At 39.6% G+C, this 18628-nt stretch overlaps 1 protein-coding gene across 3 annotated transcripts in view; it reads left to right on the plus strand.

Moving 5' to 3' along the window:
* The first annotated feature begins 907 nt into the window (after positions 1 to 907).
* The window catches only part of LOC134528232 (nascent polypeptide-associated complex subunit alpha, muscle-specific form-like), a 216179-nt gene continuing 198458 nt past the window's right edge, over positions 908 to 18628 (plus strand). For all 3 annotated transcript variants that reach the window (XM_063361650.1, XM_063361651.1, XM_063361652.1), the window contains exon 1: positions 908 to 3097. In XM_063361650.1, coding sequence (XP_063217720.1) covers positions 2899 to 3097 — 199 coding nt within the window. In that variant the 5' untranslated portion in view covers positions 908 to 2898. The remainder of the gene's footprint in view (positions 3098 to 18628) is intronic.

The raw sequence follows: 18628 nt of genomic DNA on the forward strand, positions 1-18628 counted from the left end.
GGCGGTACTGGCAGGGTACCCGAGCTGACATCGGCGAGGCGAAGAAGTGTCGCGGCGCGAGTGAGCAGTGGACAAGAGACGCGTGCATTTAGTACTTTATCAACCAGGTTTCAACAATATTGGCAGGTTAACAGACTGTTTGAAAACTACGAGAATTGTAAATAGTTAATTTAATTGGGTCATCCTCTTTGAACTCTTGTTTCCTCAGTAAGTAATAATAGTTTTTTTTTTGACGTGACAACGTCTAATAAATCGATGAACGCCGGCTGCACGCACGAAAATGTGCCCCGTTACGCTCATTGTACGCTTGCGCCGCATCTATCTCTCTTCCACTCGACTATTTATTTATAAAGTGAAGTGAAAAGTTAATGTGGTTTTCATTGCTTATTACAACAATTTCGGCAATAATGGTTAATTATTCTTGCATTTTAAAAATCTGATTACTAGTATAATTTCAAGTATTTATTCTTTTATTATTAAAATTTAAATGATTCAATTTTATTCATAAAGTATGAAATCATTTAATTAATGTTTTGTTATGACGTTGTCACGTTAAACTATCGTTCGTAAACCGACTTTACAGACAACCAATTTTTTTTTGGATACGCCGAAACAATTTTTTTTGTGGGACATATTTTTTTAGGTATGATTATAATCTTTCATTTCATTCAATTCGAGGAGTCGACGGCTTAATTACGTCCTCGGCTGTTGCCGCTGGTGGCTAATTACAAGTTCCATCGGTAAAGCCACGGGCACCACCTGCGGCGGTGCTCGGAACTACGGTCGTATCGCGGGGGTAATTAGATGCGGGGGACCGAAGGTTTGTATTGTGCTGTCTGGACGGGAGATGATGATTATACGCGCGGGCCAAACATATTGTAAATCGTGACGGGTGCTACCCTTTTTTTTTTTTTTTTTACTTTTGTTTTGGGAAACATCTGTCGCGCCTTCTGCGGATGTTTTCCGGCAGCGCGGCGCCTTTTATTTCTCTCTCTCTCTCTCTCTCTCTCTCTCTCTTTCTCTCTGCGACTGCGCGAGGCAGGAAGTGAACATTACTCGCGGTAATTGCGAGTTTCCTTCAGGCCTGCTTATCGCGGCCTCTCATCTCGGGCGTAATTAAAGCGAATCGTCGCCATTATTGTTCTTTTGTTTTGTTATTTGCGCAGTGATACCTTCCTGAACGAATTTGCTACGCGTGACGTAGCTCTAGGCCGAGTTCATAAACCACGCAAGAGCGCAAGGACGCAGCATGTGACAACAAACGCAAGAAAACTACAGTATTTTATGAAACACGCCAGTCGAAAGACATCTCCACCCCTAGCTTAAAAATGTAAAACAGTAGAAAAAGTTTTCTTTATCGGGCTTTTTTTCAAGAACAATGTAAGCAAGTACTTCCCGTAAACGAGTGATATTCTTAATACCTTGAATTAAAGGCGTAGTTTGTTTTAACTGTGTGATAGTTTAGTAAGTCCAAACGTGATGCGTGTGATAAAAAATGTCGTGGCTTTCTATCCATAGGCGTGTAACATCTCCAACTTAAAATATTTCAAACACTTTACTTCAATATAGAAGGTGGAACCACAAGCCGAAATGCAATAGGAAAATACATTTGTCTAATTGATATGTAAGTTTTCGTTAGTACACAAAAATTATTTACTAAAAAAAAATTTCTTTATGTGTAGGGCAATATAGGCTACACCGTAACGGAATTTTAAACGTAAGTTATCGCTACACTTGATATGAATAAGGTGTCATTCAGGAAAATAAATCAGTACACATATGGGTCATTTAGACTACTTTTTTTAAAATCTCATGATTGTGGCTTTCAGATAATTTTCATTGTGTATATGTTATAAAGTTTGAAAAATGTTTACATTTTTAAATGTAACGTGATTTTTTTATCGAGGGAATAAATAATCAGTGAATTTAAGATTTTTTTTTAATATTGCCTTGTTTATTTAGAGAGGTAAATGTGTTGATAATTCAGGGATTGACGATTTTTGACACGCCTTAGTAACCAGAAGCGTTTTATATCAATTATTGCGTCTAAAACCCTCACAGCAAGAAGCTTTCACGCTGTACTCAACTTTCGCTTGGTGCAGGTGACGGGTAGGGGCGCGTTGCTTGGGTGAATCAATCGTGAACGATTAGTGCCGCGTCGGGGTGATTGAAAATAGACTGTTCCGAACGGCGTTAACTCAGACGAGGTCTGAACGAGCTTCCCCTCCAAGTAGACGGGTGTTTTGACGTGCGGCAGGCCTATAAAACCACGACCCTTCCCCCCCAATTCCACGAGCGAAAAACTGCCTGGAACAGCGGCCATATCCTGCGCGTCGGATTGTCGTTATTGCGAATTGGAGGTGCCCTCTGCGGCGCGAGCGACGTAGTTTCCATCCCCCCCTTCTTTTTTTTTTTCTTTTGGTCGACATCCCCCCCTCCACCCAGCACCACGGCCGTCCACCACTCCCGTGCCCTCGTGCCACTTCGCCCCTCCCTCGCATCGCTCCGTCTCTCTCGCGCTCCGCCTTCCCCTCCTGCGGCGACCTTACCACCCCTCCCGCGGTGTCCCGTTTTTCTTCCGACCCGAGTCAACAAAACACCATCAGTCGAGTTCCGCGCGTCGATTGGGAAGGTCGCGCGCTCACGGTTTTTTTGATTTTTTCTTTTTTTTTTCTTTTAGTTTACTTCTTCCCCCACCTCCCCCTAAATTATATTGGTTTTTCCCTCCCTTTCCCCTACCGGATCCGTCGTTGTGTTCAGCCTGGTTGTGTTTTTGTTGTGTTGTACGCCGCTCGTTGTCGGGAGCACGGTGAGATCAGTTCCGGAGTGTCGCGGACGTGATGTGCCGCGTCGGGTGAACGCGCGCGCGCGCGTGTGTGGCGGGCGCGTGCTGCGAGGATGCGGTGCAAGCTGTGCGAGATGCTGACGGACCGGCCGATGAACGTCGCGCTGCTGGGGGGGCAACACCACCAGCACGGCCAGCAGGCGGCGGCCCTGCCCCCGCCGCCGCCGCCGGTCCCCGCCGCCGCCGCCAACCCGTTCTGGCCCCCGCAGTTCGGCCTGCGCGACCTCATGCTGGCCGCGTACTTGCTGCGAGGTGAGCGGGTCTGCTCGCCCGACGTGCGACGCATTGTTGCGTGGTCCGCTTCGGAACTTGCAGATGACCGTTATCACTGCTGTCTATACACCATCTTGTTCGGAGACCATAACCTCGTACGAGTACTAACCACGTAAAGAAATTCACGATTTTTGTCGCCATTCTATTTCTCTAACGTGCGATGATATTTATCAAATGCGTGTAATGTGTCTGTTATAATTATTAAGACCTGTTCCACAATGACACGGAAACGGAACAGACGGAAACGGAGGCGAAAACGGAGTATTGTTCCGTTCCGTCCGTATTTTTCTCGTTCTACAATACACGGACCCGTAAGAAATCTTGGCCAATATGAAAGAGCCAGCGTGACGTAACTGAAAAGTACGAGTATACAGTGAACTACCTGTTAAATCGAAATGTACGGTTGTTAACTATGTAATGTAGTAAGTCGATTTGTTATATTTTTTTTTGCGTTGTGCGGTGGTAAAGTAGTCCTTCTCCGTCTTGTCATATAGTATAGCAGGTACATCTTTAACCATGAAAATTAAAAGTTCATCAAAATTCGTCATGATGAAACCCACGTGCACAATTCAAATTTCAAAACAAATCTTGTTTTGTTGTTCGCTTTAAAAAAAAGTAGTCGAGAAATACGGAAACCAACATTAGTCAAAACTAATATATTATTTAACATGAACGCGCAACTGTAGCTTGACAACTGCAGTGAATAAATAACGTGCGTAAACGGAAGACTTCAGCACTGCTGAGCAGGTCCGTACGGGTCCGTCTCCGTTTGCGTGCTATTGTAGAAGCTCTGTTCCGTGAAATACGTCTTCGTTTCCGTGTCATTGTGGAACGGGCCTAAAACATTTACGTGTATTATTTTGATTTCATAAGGCTATGTTTGGTTTTAAAAAAAAATTGCTAGAAATATCTAATAATTTAGATTTAGAAAACCAGGGTGTTCTTAATTGGTAACTATCATGTTACCTTAATTAAATTCGTGTGTGCTCTCCGACCGCCAGTCAGTGCAGTATACAAAGCAAGTGACGATCAAAACGTTCTAATTGGAAGCTTTAAAAAAAAAAATGCAAACTGCAAATTACCAAATGCAAAAAAAAACCAGCTTGCTCTTCGTCTTTCAACCCGTTATTTTACGCCATATCCCGTTGCTACATTCATGCACACGGCGCACAGAAGAGTGTTCCGTAACTCGATCTAAGGGAATGCTTATTGGTGCTACGTCAATTCTACTTCCTGCAAACCTCGTGCACGTTCCTAAGTCTCGAACAGAGGTCGTGAACGAAGATGCAATTTTATTATGTTAGCGAGATGATAAATAGTCTAATCTAGTCTTAATACGTTACGGTGTGTAGCTTTTGAAGTACGTCCGTTGTACATTTTAATAACCGAACGCCCAAACGAGTGTTGTGTTTCGAAAACAATCGCTTTGAGTAACGAAACTATTTCAGCGGCGTGTCTTCATGTAAGTAGCTACGTGAAAGTTTAACATGTGCGTTTCAACTAGACTTTGTTAAGTTCATTTCAAGTACGTAACGTAAAGCGCACGTTTACTTTGTCGTGTCGATTTTCACTTGTCTGTACATCACGTGATCTTTGCACTGATCACAGCTGGGAAGATGTAACGTATTGCTGTGGTGTGACACGTATCAGCTTATACGTCTCGCGTAAAATGTTTTTACGTTTTACTTGTTACGTGAAGTCGTCTTGTTCCCTACATAGATGTTTAGGTTTTTCTTATGCGTTTCTTCATTGTGTCATTTTATAGTTTAGTGTGAATAAAACTAGACGAATTAAATTCAAGTTTTCTTCCATTGCTAGACGTTACGTAATTATTATGTCTTTTAAATCAATAGAGAAATAATGCATGTACCTCCATTTGTTCCAAATCGGAAACCTCTTGGGGGATTCCAAATGTCATGGTAAATTTTGATTTAAATGATTATTGTAAATTTAAGAAAGTGTTCTATGGGATAATGTATTTCTCTCCGCCTAAACATAAGACTGACCTATAAACGTTTTGAATGTCGTAGTTTTTACGGAATTTGAAAGTTACCTTTTGTTTTATAATTATCTGCCTGTATGTGGCATGTTTGAAGACGACATACATAGATGTCCCGTCTCTTTGTCCATTGGCTAGCTTGTCTGACAGGAGGGGCAAGAGGTCGGGGTTCGATTCCCGGCCGGGGGAGGGGATTATTCAACCCCTCTCTCTAGGTTTAGGACGGGGTGTTTGTCTGTGATATCTCTGTTCACCCTCATCCTGCGTAAGGTAATGGGAAACCATTGCGGCAAGCATAGGGACGTTACGGTGTCATTACCGTGGCGTTGCCTGTGATCGCGACATTCAGCGATGATTAAAACTTATCATCCATAGACAATACCGAATAGCTGTCAGAATCGAATTTTTTTGACAACTGTAATTTCATTATAAGATGATTGTATTCAACTTCATGTAGGCTAAGTTCGAAATCTTCAAAAAAATTTGGTAATTTAGATATGTAATAAAAATATTAATCGGGCATGAATTTCAACTTCTTTATTGAGTATAACAGCCACTATCATTGGTTTTAGATAAAAAAAATTCATTAATTCTACTCGCTTGTTAGTGACATAAGTGTGAAGTTACATGGTATGTTATTTTATCGTGTGTTAATACAGTCTTGACAATTTATGTGCCATAAAACTTCAAAACTGCACCTTGAATGAAATCGAACTTATAGGGCCAAGACATGCACGCTATAGAATTCGCCGGAAATAGTATCATAGCAATACTAAAAGACAATTGACACCAATGGAGCTATTAGTTTATGGCGTTGGTATCTGTTCTGAAGTTGATGTCGACTGGTTAGCAATTTGATAGCCAATAAATAAATAGATAAAACTTAGCTGAAGCCTTTGAAAGCTAATATGCTATACGTTTGTTTAGTCTTGAAATGATTTCACTTGAGAGATTCGTAAGAAAATGAACAAAACATCCGCAAGGAATAAGCATTAGGCCCTAAACTTAATTATGAAAACAAAACAACAGTTTTGCTATCCAGATAACTTTAAGGGGGGGGGGGGGGGGACCGAGGGTCATTCTCGTTTCCAGTTAAATTATTAACATGTCAAAGATTGCACACACTTAACACTGGTTCTTCTGATCGGTGGACGAACGTGTTTTTCCCGACACGACAGCTGCGTGGCCGGCATTCCAATGCATCAGGACATAATACGAGATGACACGTTTCGTTGATAACGAAGCATTATTTGTAAATTGCTCGCTATTTGTTAAGGACAATGTTGCAGTGATAATAAAATTTCGAATAGTTTATATCACAAACTGTTTTTTAAGAAGCATTGAACCAAGATATCACAATCCTTAAAAAAAAAAAAAAATAGCATTCAACCTTAGTGCTATCTAAGAAAATTCGTGTTCTTGTAGGAATTTCTCTTGTTCCCAGAGAAATTGTGAGCCATATCATTGACGCTAATAGTGAGTGTAACACGGAAATGAACGACAAATGTATACAGGGATATTGATGGCAACGACACATGCATCCACACACACATATTTATCGTTAATATAAATAACATTTTTTTACTTTAATGGCTATCAACTTTTTAAAGTGCGCTCAAAATTTCTGGTAATGATACAACGCGACACTAAAAAATACTGCGTTTAAAAATCATGGTTAAATCGTTTATGAAAAACAGCAGGAGTTTTACGTAGTTTTATTGTAATTGAACATTTGTGTCTGGTTCGAGACCATGAGTTTGTATAATTTAAATTAAATTAAGCTGTCATGTGTCTAACAGTCATTTACTCACCATGAAGATAGAGCGCGACAGTGTTGTTACGAAACTTAATTCGGCGCTACTTTGCTGTAAAATCTTCGTCCCTTACTTCAATTAGGCGTTATGTTGTATTAAAACGATGTTACTTTATAAAATAGCCATTATGTAATAAATTAAGATCTTTAAACAGAATTTGCGTTACAGTAGTTGGCCTTGCGGAGAAATGCCTAGAAATAATAAGCGTGTTTTTTAGAGCCTAACTAAAAAGTTGAGAGAACTGTCAAGACTGTAACAAGTTAAGACGTGCTAAGTATGGGAGAAGTAAAGAACACGGAGGGTTATATCAAACAATAGTACTGACGACCTCGGTTAAAAAAATATATATATATATATTTGTTAATTACAATGATATAATTTATCTGATAAGCCTATTTCTTTCCCAAGTTTGCAATATCCTAATATTAGTAATTTTGTTTTATAGAATGTTTTAAAAATAATTTTTTTATTAGTTCTTAAAATATTTTGTTTTGGAAATCTGAATATATAGAACAGTAAATTTGACCAAATATTTATCTTGAATATGTAAACCTATAGTTGATATTTTTAATTTGTTATTAACCGCAAATAATTTTTTTTTCTACTTTAATTTTTTTTTTTGGTAAATGTATGCCTAAATTTTCACATTTTTTTTTTTTTTACTTTTACTGTGGTTTACATCCAACATAATTTTTCTGCTGAACGATCATCAAAGAAACGCGTGGTTTAAAAAATTGGCAGATTGAAAAGTATTCGAGGCGCTAAAAGAATCTCGCTAGCGTCAACGGCATGCTTGTAGCTAAACGGGCGGCGGTGTGTGTTGAGGAGGGTGGTGGTGGGGGGGGGGGGATGTCGCCGTGCGCAGTGAAAAAAAGTGTGTGTGTGTGTGTTCGAGTTGGCAACTCTTGGCTCGTGCGCTCCGGGGCTGTCCCGCCTCGCCGTGTCGGAACCTTGTCCGGCCCCGCTTATCGGCCCGGCCTTGTCCCTTATCTTAATCGCGGTGCTCTCCCCCCTCCCCTCCTCTCTACGCGTCGCGATAGCGCCGTCGATGCTGTGAACAACAACAACTCGCGACAGGCCGCTTCCAGCCTTCCCGAGTCTGGTCCGCTGTCGCGTGTGGACGACACCTCTTCCTTCAGACTAGTAGATAGTTGACAAAAAAAAATGGAATGTGGCTGTGTCATGGACACAGCCGTGTGTTGTACGTGAATACGTGTACGTAACAGGTAATATTTCCCTACACAAAATATGAAATACGCTATATTTTTTTTATATTTTATATTAACACAACGTATATTCATTGTAACTATTTTACACTACACTATTGTTTTATGCGTGCAGTCGATCGATTTTGACGAGAGCTGACGATTGAAAGTCAAAAGGAACGTCGTAGCTTGTCCGTGTCAAAAAGTTATACAAAATGGAAATCTCGAAACGCAGCAAAATGACCTCAAAATGGCGGCGCTTCCCCCTCCACCGCGCGAGATGCGTCACAGTCCTCACTTAGCGTAACGAACTCTTTGATCCTTTAGCTATCCAGTGGTGTAATTAAATTTTGGATGGAGATAATAGAAATGTAGCTGCAACACCAAACTGTATCCCCCGATTTTGTTATCATTCGTTTTTTGAATTGCCTCCCACTATGGAAGCAATTTTAAAGACGTATTCACGTCAAAAAAAATTCTGTTTACACTACACGTTGAGAAGTGTAGCATTTACAGTACTTTGGTTTGGAATGTGCAAAACTGTAGTAACCATGATAAGCACGTGTTCCAGGATGTGCAGTGCCGACTTTTTTTTTTTTTTTAAGAATTTTGTTGTAAAACGTACGCTTTTGATTGTTAACACGTAAGGAATATTAAAATATTGCCGTGTTCGGTCGTTATCTTAATATGAGTAATAGGAAAGATAGAAGTCTAGCAAACACATAGCAGACATAGATGTCTGCCACCTATAAGACTGTATAAGACATAAGACATCTATAAGACTAATACCGCCATGGTTTAACGTATATGGTATCAGCATTGTGACGACGAAAATACTTTCTTTGCTCTTATAAAACTTTTTTTAAGTTATACAGATTTAAGGGGGGGATTAAACCTATAGTGCTTAAAATTTCTTAAAAAGAAATTAACTATATTTGATATCTGATAGTGTAATATATAATGTAACCATTTATCTACACAATTCATTTGTAGTCAGTCACACCTCTTGCCGCTAGGTTATTGTTCACTCTTTCGCCTGGATTGGTAATATAGTGCTATAGGGTATTTATCTGGTGTCCTATTTAGTTATACCTGACGTCTACACGTAAAAGACAGTGTGTCCACTGATTTTACAGAATGTCTTATTTCAACCAACTTTATAATTTCTAAATTGTGCTTTTATAGTTGTAAGTTTCAGGAAATTTACGGGCAGTCCGGCGAAGAACTCACCTAAAATAATCTGAAGATGCTTCGTAGATATAATACCCTGAATTCCGAGGGTTTTTTTTTTTTTCGTTGAATACAGGCTAAACAGGTACGTGGAAGGAGGAAGTATCTTCTTATTGAGTAAAGTTTTTTTATTGTGTAGATCCCCCGATTTTAATCCAGATGTTCTTCATAAATTAACTACGACAACTTTTGACAGTGTTTTTTTCACGAATGAGATGTACGAATTTTCTCGTAATCGTTTGGTCAGTTATGTTGTCGACTCGCCTCCACTGCAATTAACGACCGATTTTCAAATTGAATGGCGAGGTAATGTCGACCTATTAAAATGTATTTAGGTATATATGTATGTATACACACTGGCGTTCTCGAAAACTGCTGTAATGATTTCGTTTACATTTCGGAGGTGATAAAACAATCCACCTTTAGGTTCCAGTTGTATAAAAAATCTTTTTAACGTGCATTTTTAACATAAACTGAAGTTGAAACACGGAAAACAGAAATACTTTTGTCACGTTTCTGAACTATTGTATTGTCATTGTGGGTATTCAGTTAAGCGCTGAGACATCTTGTGGAGACCCGCTGCAGTATTGCACGACGAAACGACGGCGTCTGTTGCTGCGTCTGCTTCGACATATGGTGTCCGCGGCGCAGCTCATTGAAATGCCGCCCGCCTTTCGAGAAAATGGGTTCCGGGATTGTTGCACGAAGCGCAGTGCACAGGGTAATGCGCCGATTAGGTTGCCTAACGTAAAATTAAAGCTTTCACATAACTACAAGTAGCAAAATACAAGGTGTCCATAAAAGAATGTCCTAGTTTCAATGGTATAACAGTTTAGTTTAGACTATTTACAACAATTCATACGTCAAATTGAAGGTAAACTATACCTATTTTTTTCTTATAAATGTTTAATTATACGGCACGCATCAGAGTCAAATTATTCCCATGTCCGGAGTAATGTAAGCAATAGCCTCTTAAATTCTGTGTCTCAACTCTGGCAAATCATTAGGTAGCGGCGGAACGTACACACTATCTTTCACAAAGCCCCAAAGGAAAATATAAATAGCATAGCATTATGTCAGGTGAACGTGGAGGCCAGCGAAAAAGAGCTGTTTCATCGCCACCATCGTCGGATGTTTTTGTTACACGGGGGGATGACGAATGAATTTTAAACGAAACGCGAGTTGAACTGAAATCACAGATTCACTCTTAGCAAATTGCAGAACACAAAACGCTTTACGCTCATGAGTAGCAATTTTGGCGTGGGTGGTGCTGCAAGCGAGAAAACAACAAAACAACAAAACAGTACTCGCGCACGGGCTTATATAAAACTTTTTGAGTTACTCTACAACTCTTACAGTTGATACTGTTAAAATTTATAGCTGGGGAATTATTTATGGGCATGACTGTATTCCTCTGGCGGGTTGGGTTGTTGTTCGTCTGGCGGAGAAGCGATCCTTGTGCCAAATCTGCGACGTTGGCGAACACGTCATCGGACGCCCCTTCTTCACTTATTCGACCTCCACCCTTACCCGGACCTATACATTTGTCGGGGGGTGACTGTAGCTGGGTGAATCACGTGAGTCACTCCTTCAAGGGAGAGAGATCACAACCGAAAGATGCTGCCTTTGTTTCAACAGGTTTTAGGTTACAACAATTTTCTCTCATTTAATTTTGTTAAAGCATAGTATGTAATTAATTGAATTTCTGAAATAAATAGTGACTAGCTGCTGCTTCCCCCCCCCCCCCCAAATCTGTATAAATCATAGTTTTTAAATATTGTATTCATTTTTGGCGATGATTACAAACTGTATTAATACTGTTATTGTCTTTGAAAATGTTTGTAATGCGAGATCTTTGTTTTAACGAGGGCAAATTCACAATAAGACAAAATTGCTACCGCTGAAATTGTCTCCACGTAGTTCGGAACCCAAACAATCTTGGCGGTCCGTCGTCCCAACGGGTAGGGATAGCAAGTGACGCCATAACGTATTTTTTAATATCGTAGCAATTTCATTATAGTTTATAATTGAACATGTTGCTTCTAAAGGTGTAGCACATAATTTAAAGTAATGCCTGGAATTGATACGTGATTGGCTGCAAAAAAAAAATATTTTGCCCTGTGAAATCATTTTAAAATAAAAGAAGACTGGAAGCGAAAATAAAATTATCGTCGTTAGCTACTGTTTAACAGCATCAAAAACTATTGCTGTTTGCTCTCTCTCTCTCTCTCCTTTTATAGGAAGGCAAAATTTATTACGCTTTTGAAAATATTACTACCTAAAAGCTGTTGAATCCGCGCTTACGTCTTTCGGCTGGTGAAGCTAAGTGATGTGATAATTGCAACGCACACTAGTGCATTTAATGCGGTCTCGTTTCCAAGTGCAAGGTTCTTAATTTGGGCTGTGTTACTGGCAATTTGTGTGGTGGCCGTAACTTTTTAATGGAGTACAAATAATGATGAATATTTGATGTATGTTCGTATAATAGGACTATTGTTCTTTCACGATTTCGTACCTCAATTTTCTTGATTAAATATGGGTTTGAAAGCAAAGTACATAGAATATTAAAACATGCATGTCATGTCAAACACGAAACGCAGATAATAACTACAATGAAATTAATGTTTGTCAGTAAGTACTATTTTCAGGTGACTGCAGAAAAATTGTTATTAGCCATGTTACAACTGACTTTTATAACCATTTATAAAAAAAAATTTCCGCCGTTGCAGAAATGTGGTAAACAAATTTGTAGTCGGTGCAGTTTTTTTTTCTGTTTATATAATAGATATGTGTATACGTCGGTTATGTGTATCTTGTTGATAAACAGACGCCACTCGGACGCACGAGCTCGGTCAGCGCGGCGGGAATGTCGTCACCCGCCAGCGGGTCACGTGACCGACGCCGCGTGATGGCGGCGGCCTTCGGCGCCGCTCGGCGCGCCGCCCAAGGAGGTTGGAAGGCGCCGCGTGTAATCTCCTTGGCGCCAGGGCCGGTTCGCGCGCGTGTCTGGTAGCTCGCGCGAATGCATCGAGTTCAGCAGGCCGTCGGGAATACAGCGGCTGCATCCGAATACTGGCCTAATGGATCCCTTAGTTAAGGGATCCACTAAAAGTGCATCGTAGTGGACGCGGCCATCTTTGTGTTGAATCCGAATTATCACAAGGTATGCCGATGCATCCCTTCACGCATCCACTAATTCGAGATTTCTAGGGATGCGACACTCGCATCCACTAACGCGTCCCTACATCCATTAGCTTCGGAAACGGGTTTTATTTTGTTTGTGTATAATATTACTTCAGATTTTCAGCATAAGATTTGTTTAAAACATTATAAGCGAAAGTGATAACTTAAACAGAGACAAATGAAGACGTTAATAAATATAATCAAAATACGAATTTAAACTTAAAGGATAATTCAAAACTCACAAATATTTTCAAAGTTTACAATTTATAAAATGTATTTTATTTGGATCGCTAACATGAATAACATACACGTTACATTATTTTTTAATTGGTAGGTATTAATTATTTACGTTTTGCTGAATATTCGTAGATATCTCTACACAAAATGGCTGCGTGAACATTAGTACGACTGACAGTCAACAGGTGGTGCTAGCAGTAAAAGTATTCGGATACTATCCATCCATTAGAAATGCGTCCTCTACATTGTGGCTGCATTTGCTAAGGGATGTAGGGATGTGTGTGCTAAGGACGCATCCCTATGTATTCGGATACAGCCAGCGACTCTCTCCGTGGTATAGGGCCTGTTGCGACTTTTAAGGGAGAGCTGGACGATCGAGCTCTAGAAGCGCGGGGGCGCTAAGGGCGACACAGGCTCGCGCATCAAACGTATCTTCTTCGCCTCTACGCGCCAGGCACCGAAAAGGCGTGCAGTCAGTAAGGCTCCTCCATGGGACTTCCAACGTTTACCTTATCATTTAATGGTGATATATTGATGATAGGGGCTCATCCTACTTAAATATTTATATTGAATAATTTTTTTTCATATCGAAAAATTCCCGTGAAAATATCCGTTTTTAAGTATTTATTTTTGGCTGTCCATAATACACGTTAAAAACGTAACTTCCAGAGCTCTGTACACCGTTTGGCGGATCAGTCTGGCAGCCACCGTAATTGGCCACTGGCCTCCCCCTTTTCTGCCACTCACGACAGGCTATTTCCTGGACTTGTGTAGACGTGTAGCCTATGCCAGCAGCTGTCAGTTAAGGCAGCTAAAGCGTATACCTAGTGTGTGACCCGCAGTTATTCTTGTGTCGTGGTAATGGTGAGTATTACGGATTTTCCGTAGTCCTGACTGATGTAGACGTCGAGTTACGGAAATATGGAGTGTTATTTATTACGGAAAAAAATGAACTTAAAACTACGCGTCGGAAATATCGAGTATTATCAGCGTTTCGAACGACAAATCTTCGCCTAAGATAGCAGTTTTTTTCTAATCGAGTCAGCTAATTAGCTTAATTAGTTTAATTGTTGAAAAAAATAGTTGTGTCTAGACATTCGTAATTTTTAAATTGTTTATGAGTGGATTAGCCCATTATTTTACGACTGTGTTAATTATTTCGCAGAGTCTAGCATTCAACGTAAATTTTATCGCGTTTGCTTTTACCGATGTTTTATCGTGTGCTTAACATATTTTTGGCATTGATGGGTGTGCCTAGTAGTTGGCAGCACTGTTGTGTCGTTGGTCTACAGAGGAAACGAGGTTTTGTGGACTTGTTCCCGTGACACGTCTCAGTGAAAACTCAACAGTTTAGTTTAGAATGGAAGCTGTATTGCATACCAAGCTACTCGGTCTGCAAAAATTGACTCATGCGTGGTGTGGCGTTAAAGTAGTGTGTCTGAAAATATTCCCACCTAACATTTTGTGTACAGCACGATATATAGAATGTTCGGAAATTGTTAGACATTAATTTAATTAATAGGAAATTTAAAAATAAAAAAAGAAATTTTGACTTGACAACGCCGGCTGCACGCACGATAAAGTGTCCCGTTGCGCTCTGTCCCTTTATGCACATTGTTCAATTACGCTGTGTCCCGTTACGATCATTGTACGCTTGCGCCGCATCTATCTCTCTTCCACTCGACTGTTTATAAAGTGAAATGAAAAGTTAATGTGGTTTTCATTGCTTATTACAACAACAATTTCGGCAATAAAGGTTAATTATTCTTGCATTTTAAAAATTTGATTAAAAGTATAATTTCAAGTAATTATTCTTTTATTATTAAAATAAAAATGATTCAATTTTATTCATAAAGTATGCAATCATTTCATCAATGTTTTGTTATGACGTCACGTTGAACTATCCGACTTTACAGACAACCAATTTTTTGTTTAGGAACATATCTCCGGAAACGCAACCCTGCAAAGTTATAGGCGAACAGTAGCGCGCAAAATTGAATTTCGCGTGCATTAGGAGCCACACCACTGGCTGAGAGGACACATGAGCGTAGCGCCGTGAACTTCAAATAAAAACTCCCAGTCTCGGACAGTCTTGTGGTTAACACGAACGGAGGACCACTTTTAATATTTGAATTCATTTTTCCTGCGCAAAAATAAAACAAATCCCGAGGTTGGCCGAAGGTGAATATTCAGGCGTGTTCGGGCAGGGACAGAACTTGATGTACATCTTAAGGCTTCTCTCGAACAACCGACCGCCCTTGACTAACTCTTGTCTGCTCGCGGCTCGTCGCCTGCTGCTTCCCGCGGGGGGCATTTCAACGCCACAGCGCTGCGATCGCGCGTCCTCTCAGCCAACGAAGTAGCTCCCTGTTGCGGCGCGCGAAATTCAAACGTGCGTGCCACACTGTTCACGTCTGTAACTTTGCAGGTTTTAGTTTCCATAAAGCGTGTAATGTGTACAGCTTTACTTCAACAGTTAATTTTTGAAATATTTTGACGTAACAACGTCTAATAAATCGATGAACGCCGGCTGCACGCACTAAAACCTGTCCCGTTACGATCTTTGTCCCGTTACGCTCATTGTACGCTTGCGCCGCATCTATCTCTCTTGGAACAACAATCGATTTGACTTTTTCGACCATACAAAATAGTGATAATTCAATAAAAACGATTCAATTTTATTCATAAAAGTATGCAATCATTTCATCGATGTTTTGTTATGACGTTGTCACGTTAAACTATCGTCCGTAAATTGACTTTACAGACAGCCATTTTTTTTTCATGAAGATCTTGAACCAACAAAAAAAAACGCACGGCCATTGGTACAGTGTGAAACCGTTGCTTGGTTTTGGCATTCTCTGCCTCCCGTGAAATTTATCCCCTGTAATACCGGAACATTCTGTGTAGGCACTTGAGGAAAATTGGGACTTGACCCCGCCAGGAATCGAACCCAAATAATCTTGGGTGGGAGGCGAGAAATTAACCACTCAACCACTGTGGTCCCACACTGTAAACACATTTTAAAAAAAAGGGTGAGGGGGAATAGATAGGAACTAAAAGAGTCATCATAAGTTCTAATGGCTTTTAAGGCATAGGCCTACAATTTGTATTTTAGTTGAATGAAATTGACTTCGTTAATTCATAGAATAACTTATTTGAATGCTTGTAGGTAATAAATGGTTACTAACAGTTACAGATAGTTTCCCCTGTGGAGTCAATTACCCCTTTTCAATTGAATTACATTTTTTTGGGTAATAGTACTGTAATATTATTGTTGTTACACACTTTTGTAATTATTATTATTATTCCAATATTATTTCTCTGCATTAAAGATGACTAATTTTCGATACTGAACTAAAACAAATTTTTATGACCTGAAAACTAGATACAAAGTTGTCGCCTTTCCGTTCTTATATCTCATATATCTTATATCTCATCCTTATATTATTTTAAAAGTTAATTAAACGGTAAACAGACAAACGCCTTATAAATCAATCGATACCGGTGCGTATTTTACTTTTCGAAACAAACGGCCTTGGGTGGTGTGACGCTGCTGCAATTGCATCTTTTTTTTTTTTTTTTGATGAAATTAATTTGCCGTCCCGTACGGAAAGAAACTTGGCTCGTTTCCCAAAACGCAACGCAGAACTTTATTTTTTTCCGCACAGATGCGCAATATAAATATCTCAAATTTATTCAGTTGGCAATCGGAGCGAGGGGAGATTCCAGTGAAACGAGCACGTCGCATACAACAGATTGGGCAATTGGTTTACGTTCCGACGCAATAAAACCGCACGAATAGTTGAGGTTGGCTCAGAAATGCACGAACTGTTTGTACAGATACTGATCGTAGTCCATATGAATGTTTAGGATGCATGAGTGCGCAGGATGTCGAGCTGCAAGGAAAATCAGGAACTGGCAGAAAATATTCACCTTAGGTATTAAAAAAAACAGAGTAGGAAAATTTGTGGTACCTACGCAAGGAAATTAGAATTAAATGTTTATGCTTGTTTCGAATATTAAACTATTTGACTTTATTTTGTCTGAATGATGATGAATGGGGATAAATTATTAAGCATTTTTTAATGTGTGCAGTGGATACTGGAAAGCTATTCCGGAAACAGTTGAAAATTCTGGGACAACACAAAGCATAAATTCCTGGATAAGAATCCGAACCCAGCTTTACTGCGAAAACTATTTTATAGTTGTTTTTATGTAAGTGTACAAATGTACAAATATCTGTAATTGTACATGAATATTTCTGATCCATTTACAAAAAAAAATATTACAGTATAGGAAATAGTCGGGGAAAAAATGTATATATTGATTGTTATCCTTTAAAATATCACGAGTTTTTGGCCAGCGGGAAAGATATTATGTCCGTGGAAAAAAATATCAGGCTGTCTGTTCTGTTTGTGGGTTTTGCTGGACACCATTAAAATTTCATGTAAGCGTATTATGAAGCAGTCCAGTGAGGTATATTTTCTTCAAATGATAAGAAGTTTCTGCAGGGCAATAGCAGCACTGTATTTCTCGTCTGTCGCCGGTAATACGTCATCGCTCTGCCGGCGCATGACGTCGTCTTGAGATACATCTTTTTGAAACGAACTTGTATTTACTCGCCATTACTTTTGTTTTATTGCAATTCCTACGGATGTTTCGTTATACGAGCGTCTAAATTATTATTATTTTGGTAATATTCTACATGTAATCTTACAAATCTATAAAAAAAAAATGCGTAGCTAATTTTATTTGCTTAAATTTAAGCTCACGTCATAGTTACTCCATCTAAATAAGTGGGTCTGTGTTTTCACAGCGTTGCAATGCGTACAGCTTTACTTCTACAGTTAATTTTCTGAAATAGTTTTCATGAAGATCTTGAACTAACAAAGAAACGCGCGGCCATTGGTGTAGCGTGAAAAAGAAACGCACGGCCATTGGTGTAGCATGAAACCGTCTCCTCTCTTGGGGCCAGGTGTTTTGAGGTTCCTGTGTTAAGCCTAGAGCGGCATATTTGTAACGATATGCGTGATTTATATGTTCGACTTAACTTTTATGCGGGCGGAGGCCGAAATGCAAAATTTTTTCAAAATCATTTTATGTTTTGAAGTTTTTTTTAAAAAATAAATACTTGTACAAGTAGACCTATTATTTAGTTAAGTGGATTGATCTCGACAAACACTATATGCAGACACCCGGATCACAGCACTTTAACTTCTAGGTCGTGAGTTACACTGGACGGCACGGACCGAGAGCACCGGTTTTGATTGGTTGACGCTGTGTTCTCCTCTCCTACTGTTTTTTCGCCGTTATGCTCGCCCGCAACGCAAACTCAACATCGCATTAGCTGTTTAAAAAAAAAATGGTTGTCTGTAAAGTCGGTTTACGGACGATAGTTTAAAGTGACAATGTCATAACAAAACATTGATGAAATGATTGCATACTTTTATGAATAAAATTGAATCATTTTTTATTGAATTATCACTATTTTGTATGGATACAAAGAAGGAGTGAAATGAAATCTACAATTTCATTGATAAAGTTACTTTTATTTGCACTCATTAATTCAAATATGTTTATTACTTTAACGAAGAGATTATTTTAACCATAACTTTTACACATGTTTGCTATTTAACTTCTTCCAATCTGTGTTATTATGTTAAGGATAGGACGGTGATATAGGAAAAGTAGGAAACGAATGGGAGTGTATCAAGTTTAATGTGCCTCGAAACCGTCAAATCGATGGTTGTTCCAATCGAGTGGAAGAGAGATAGATGCGGCGCAATCGTGCATTGCGCGTAACGGGACACCGCGTAACTGGACAATGTGCGTTACGGGACAC

This window comes from Bacillus rossius, chromosome 1, assembly GCF_032445375.1.
Source record: "Bacillus rossius redtenbacheri isolate Brsri chromosome 1, Brsri_v3, whole genome shotgun sequence".
Taxonomy (NCBI): Eukaryota; Metazoa; Arthropoda; class Insecta; order Phasmatodea; family Bacillidae; genus Bacillus; species Bacillus rossius.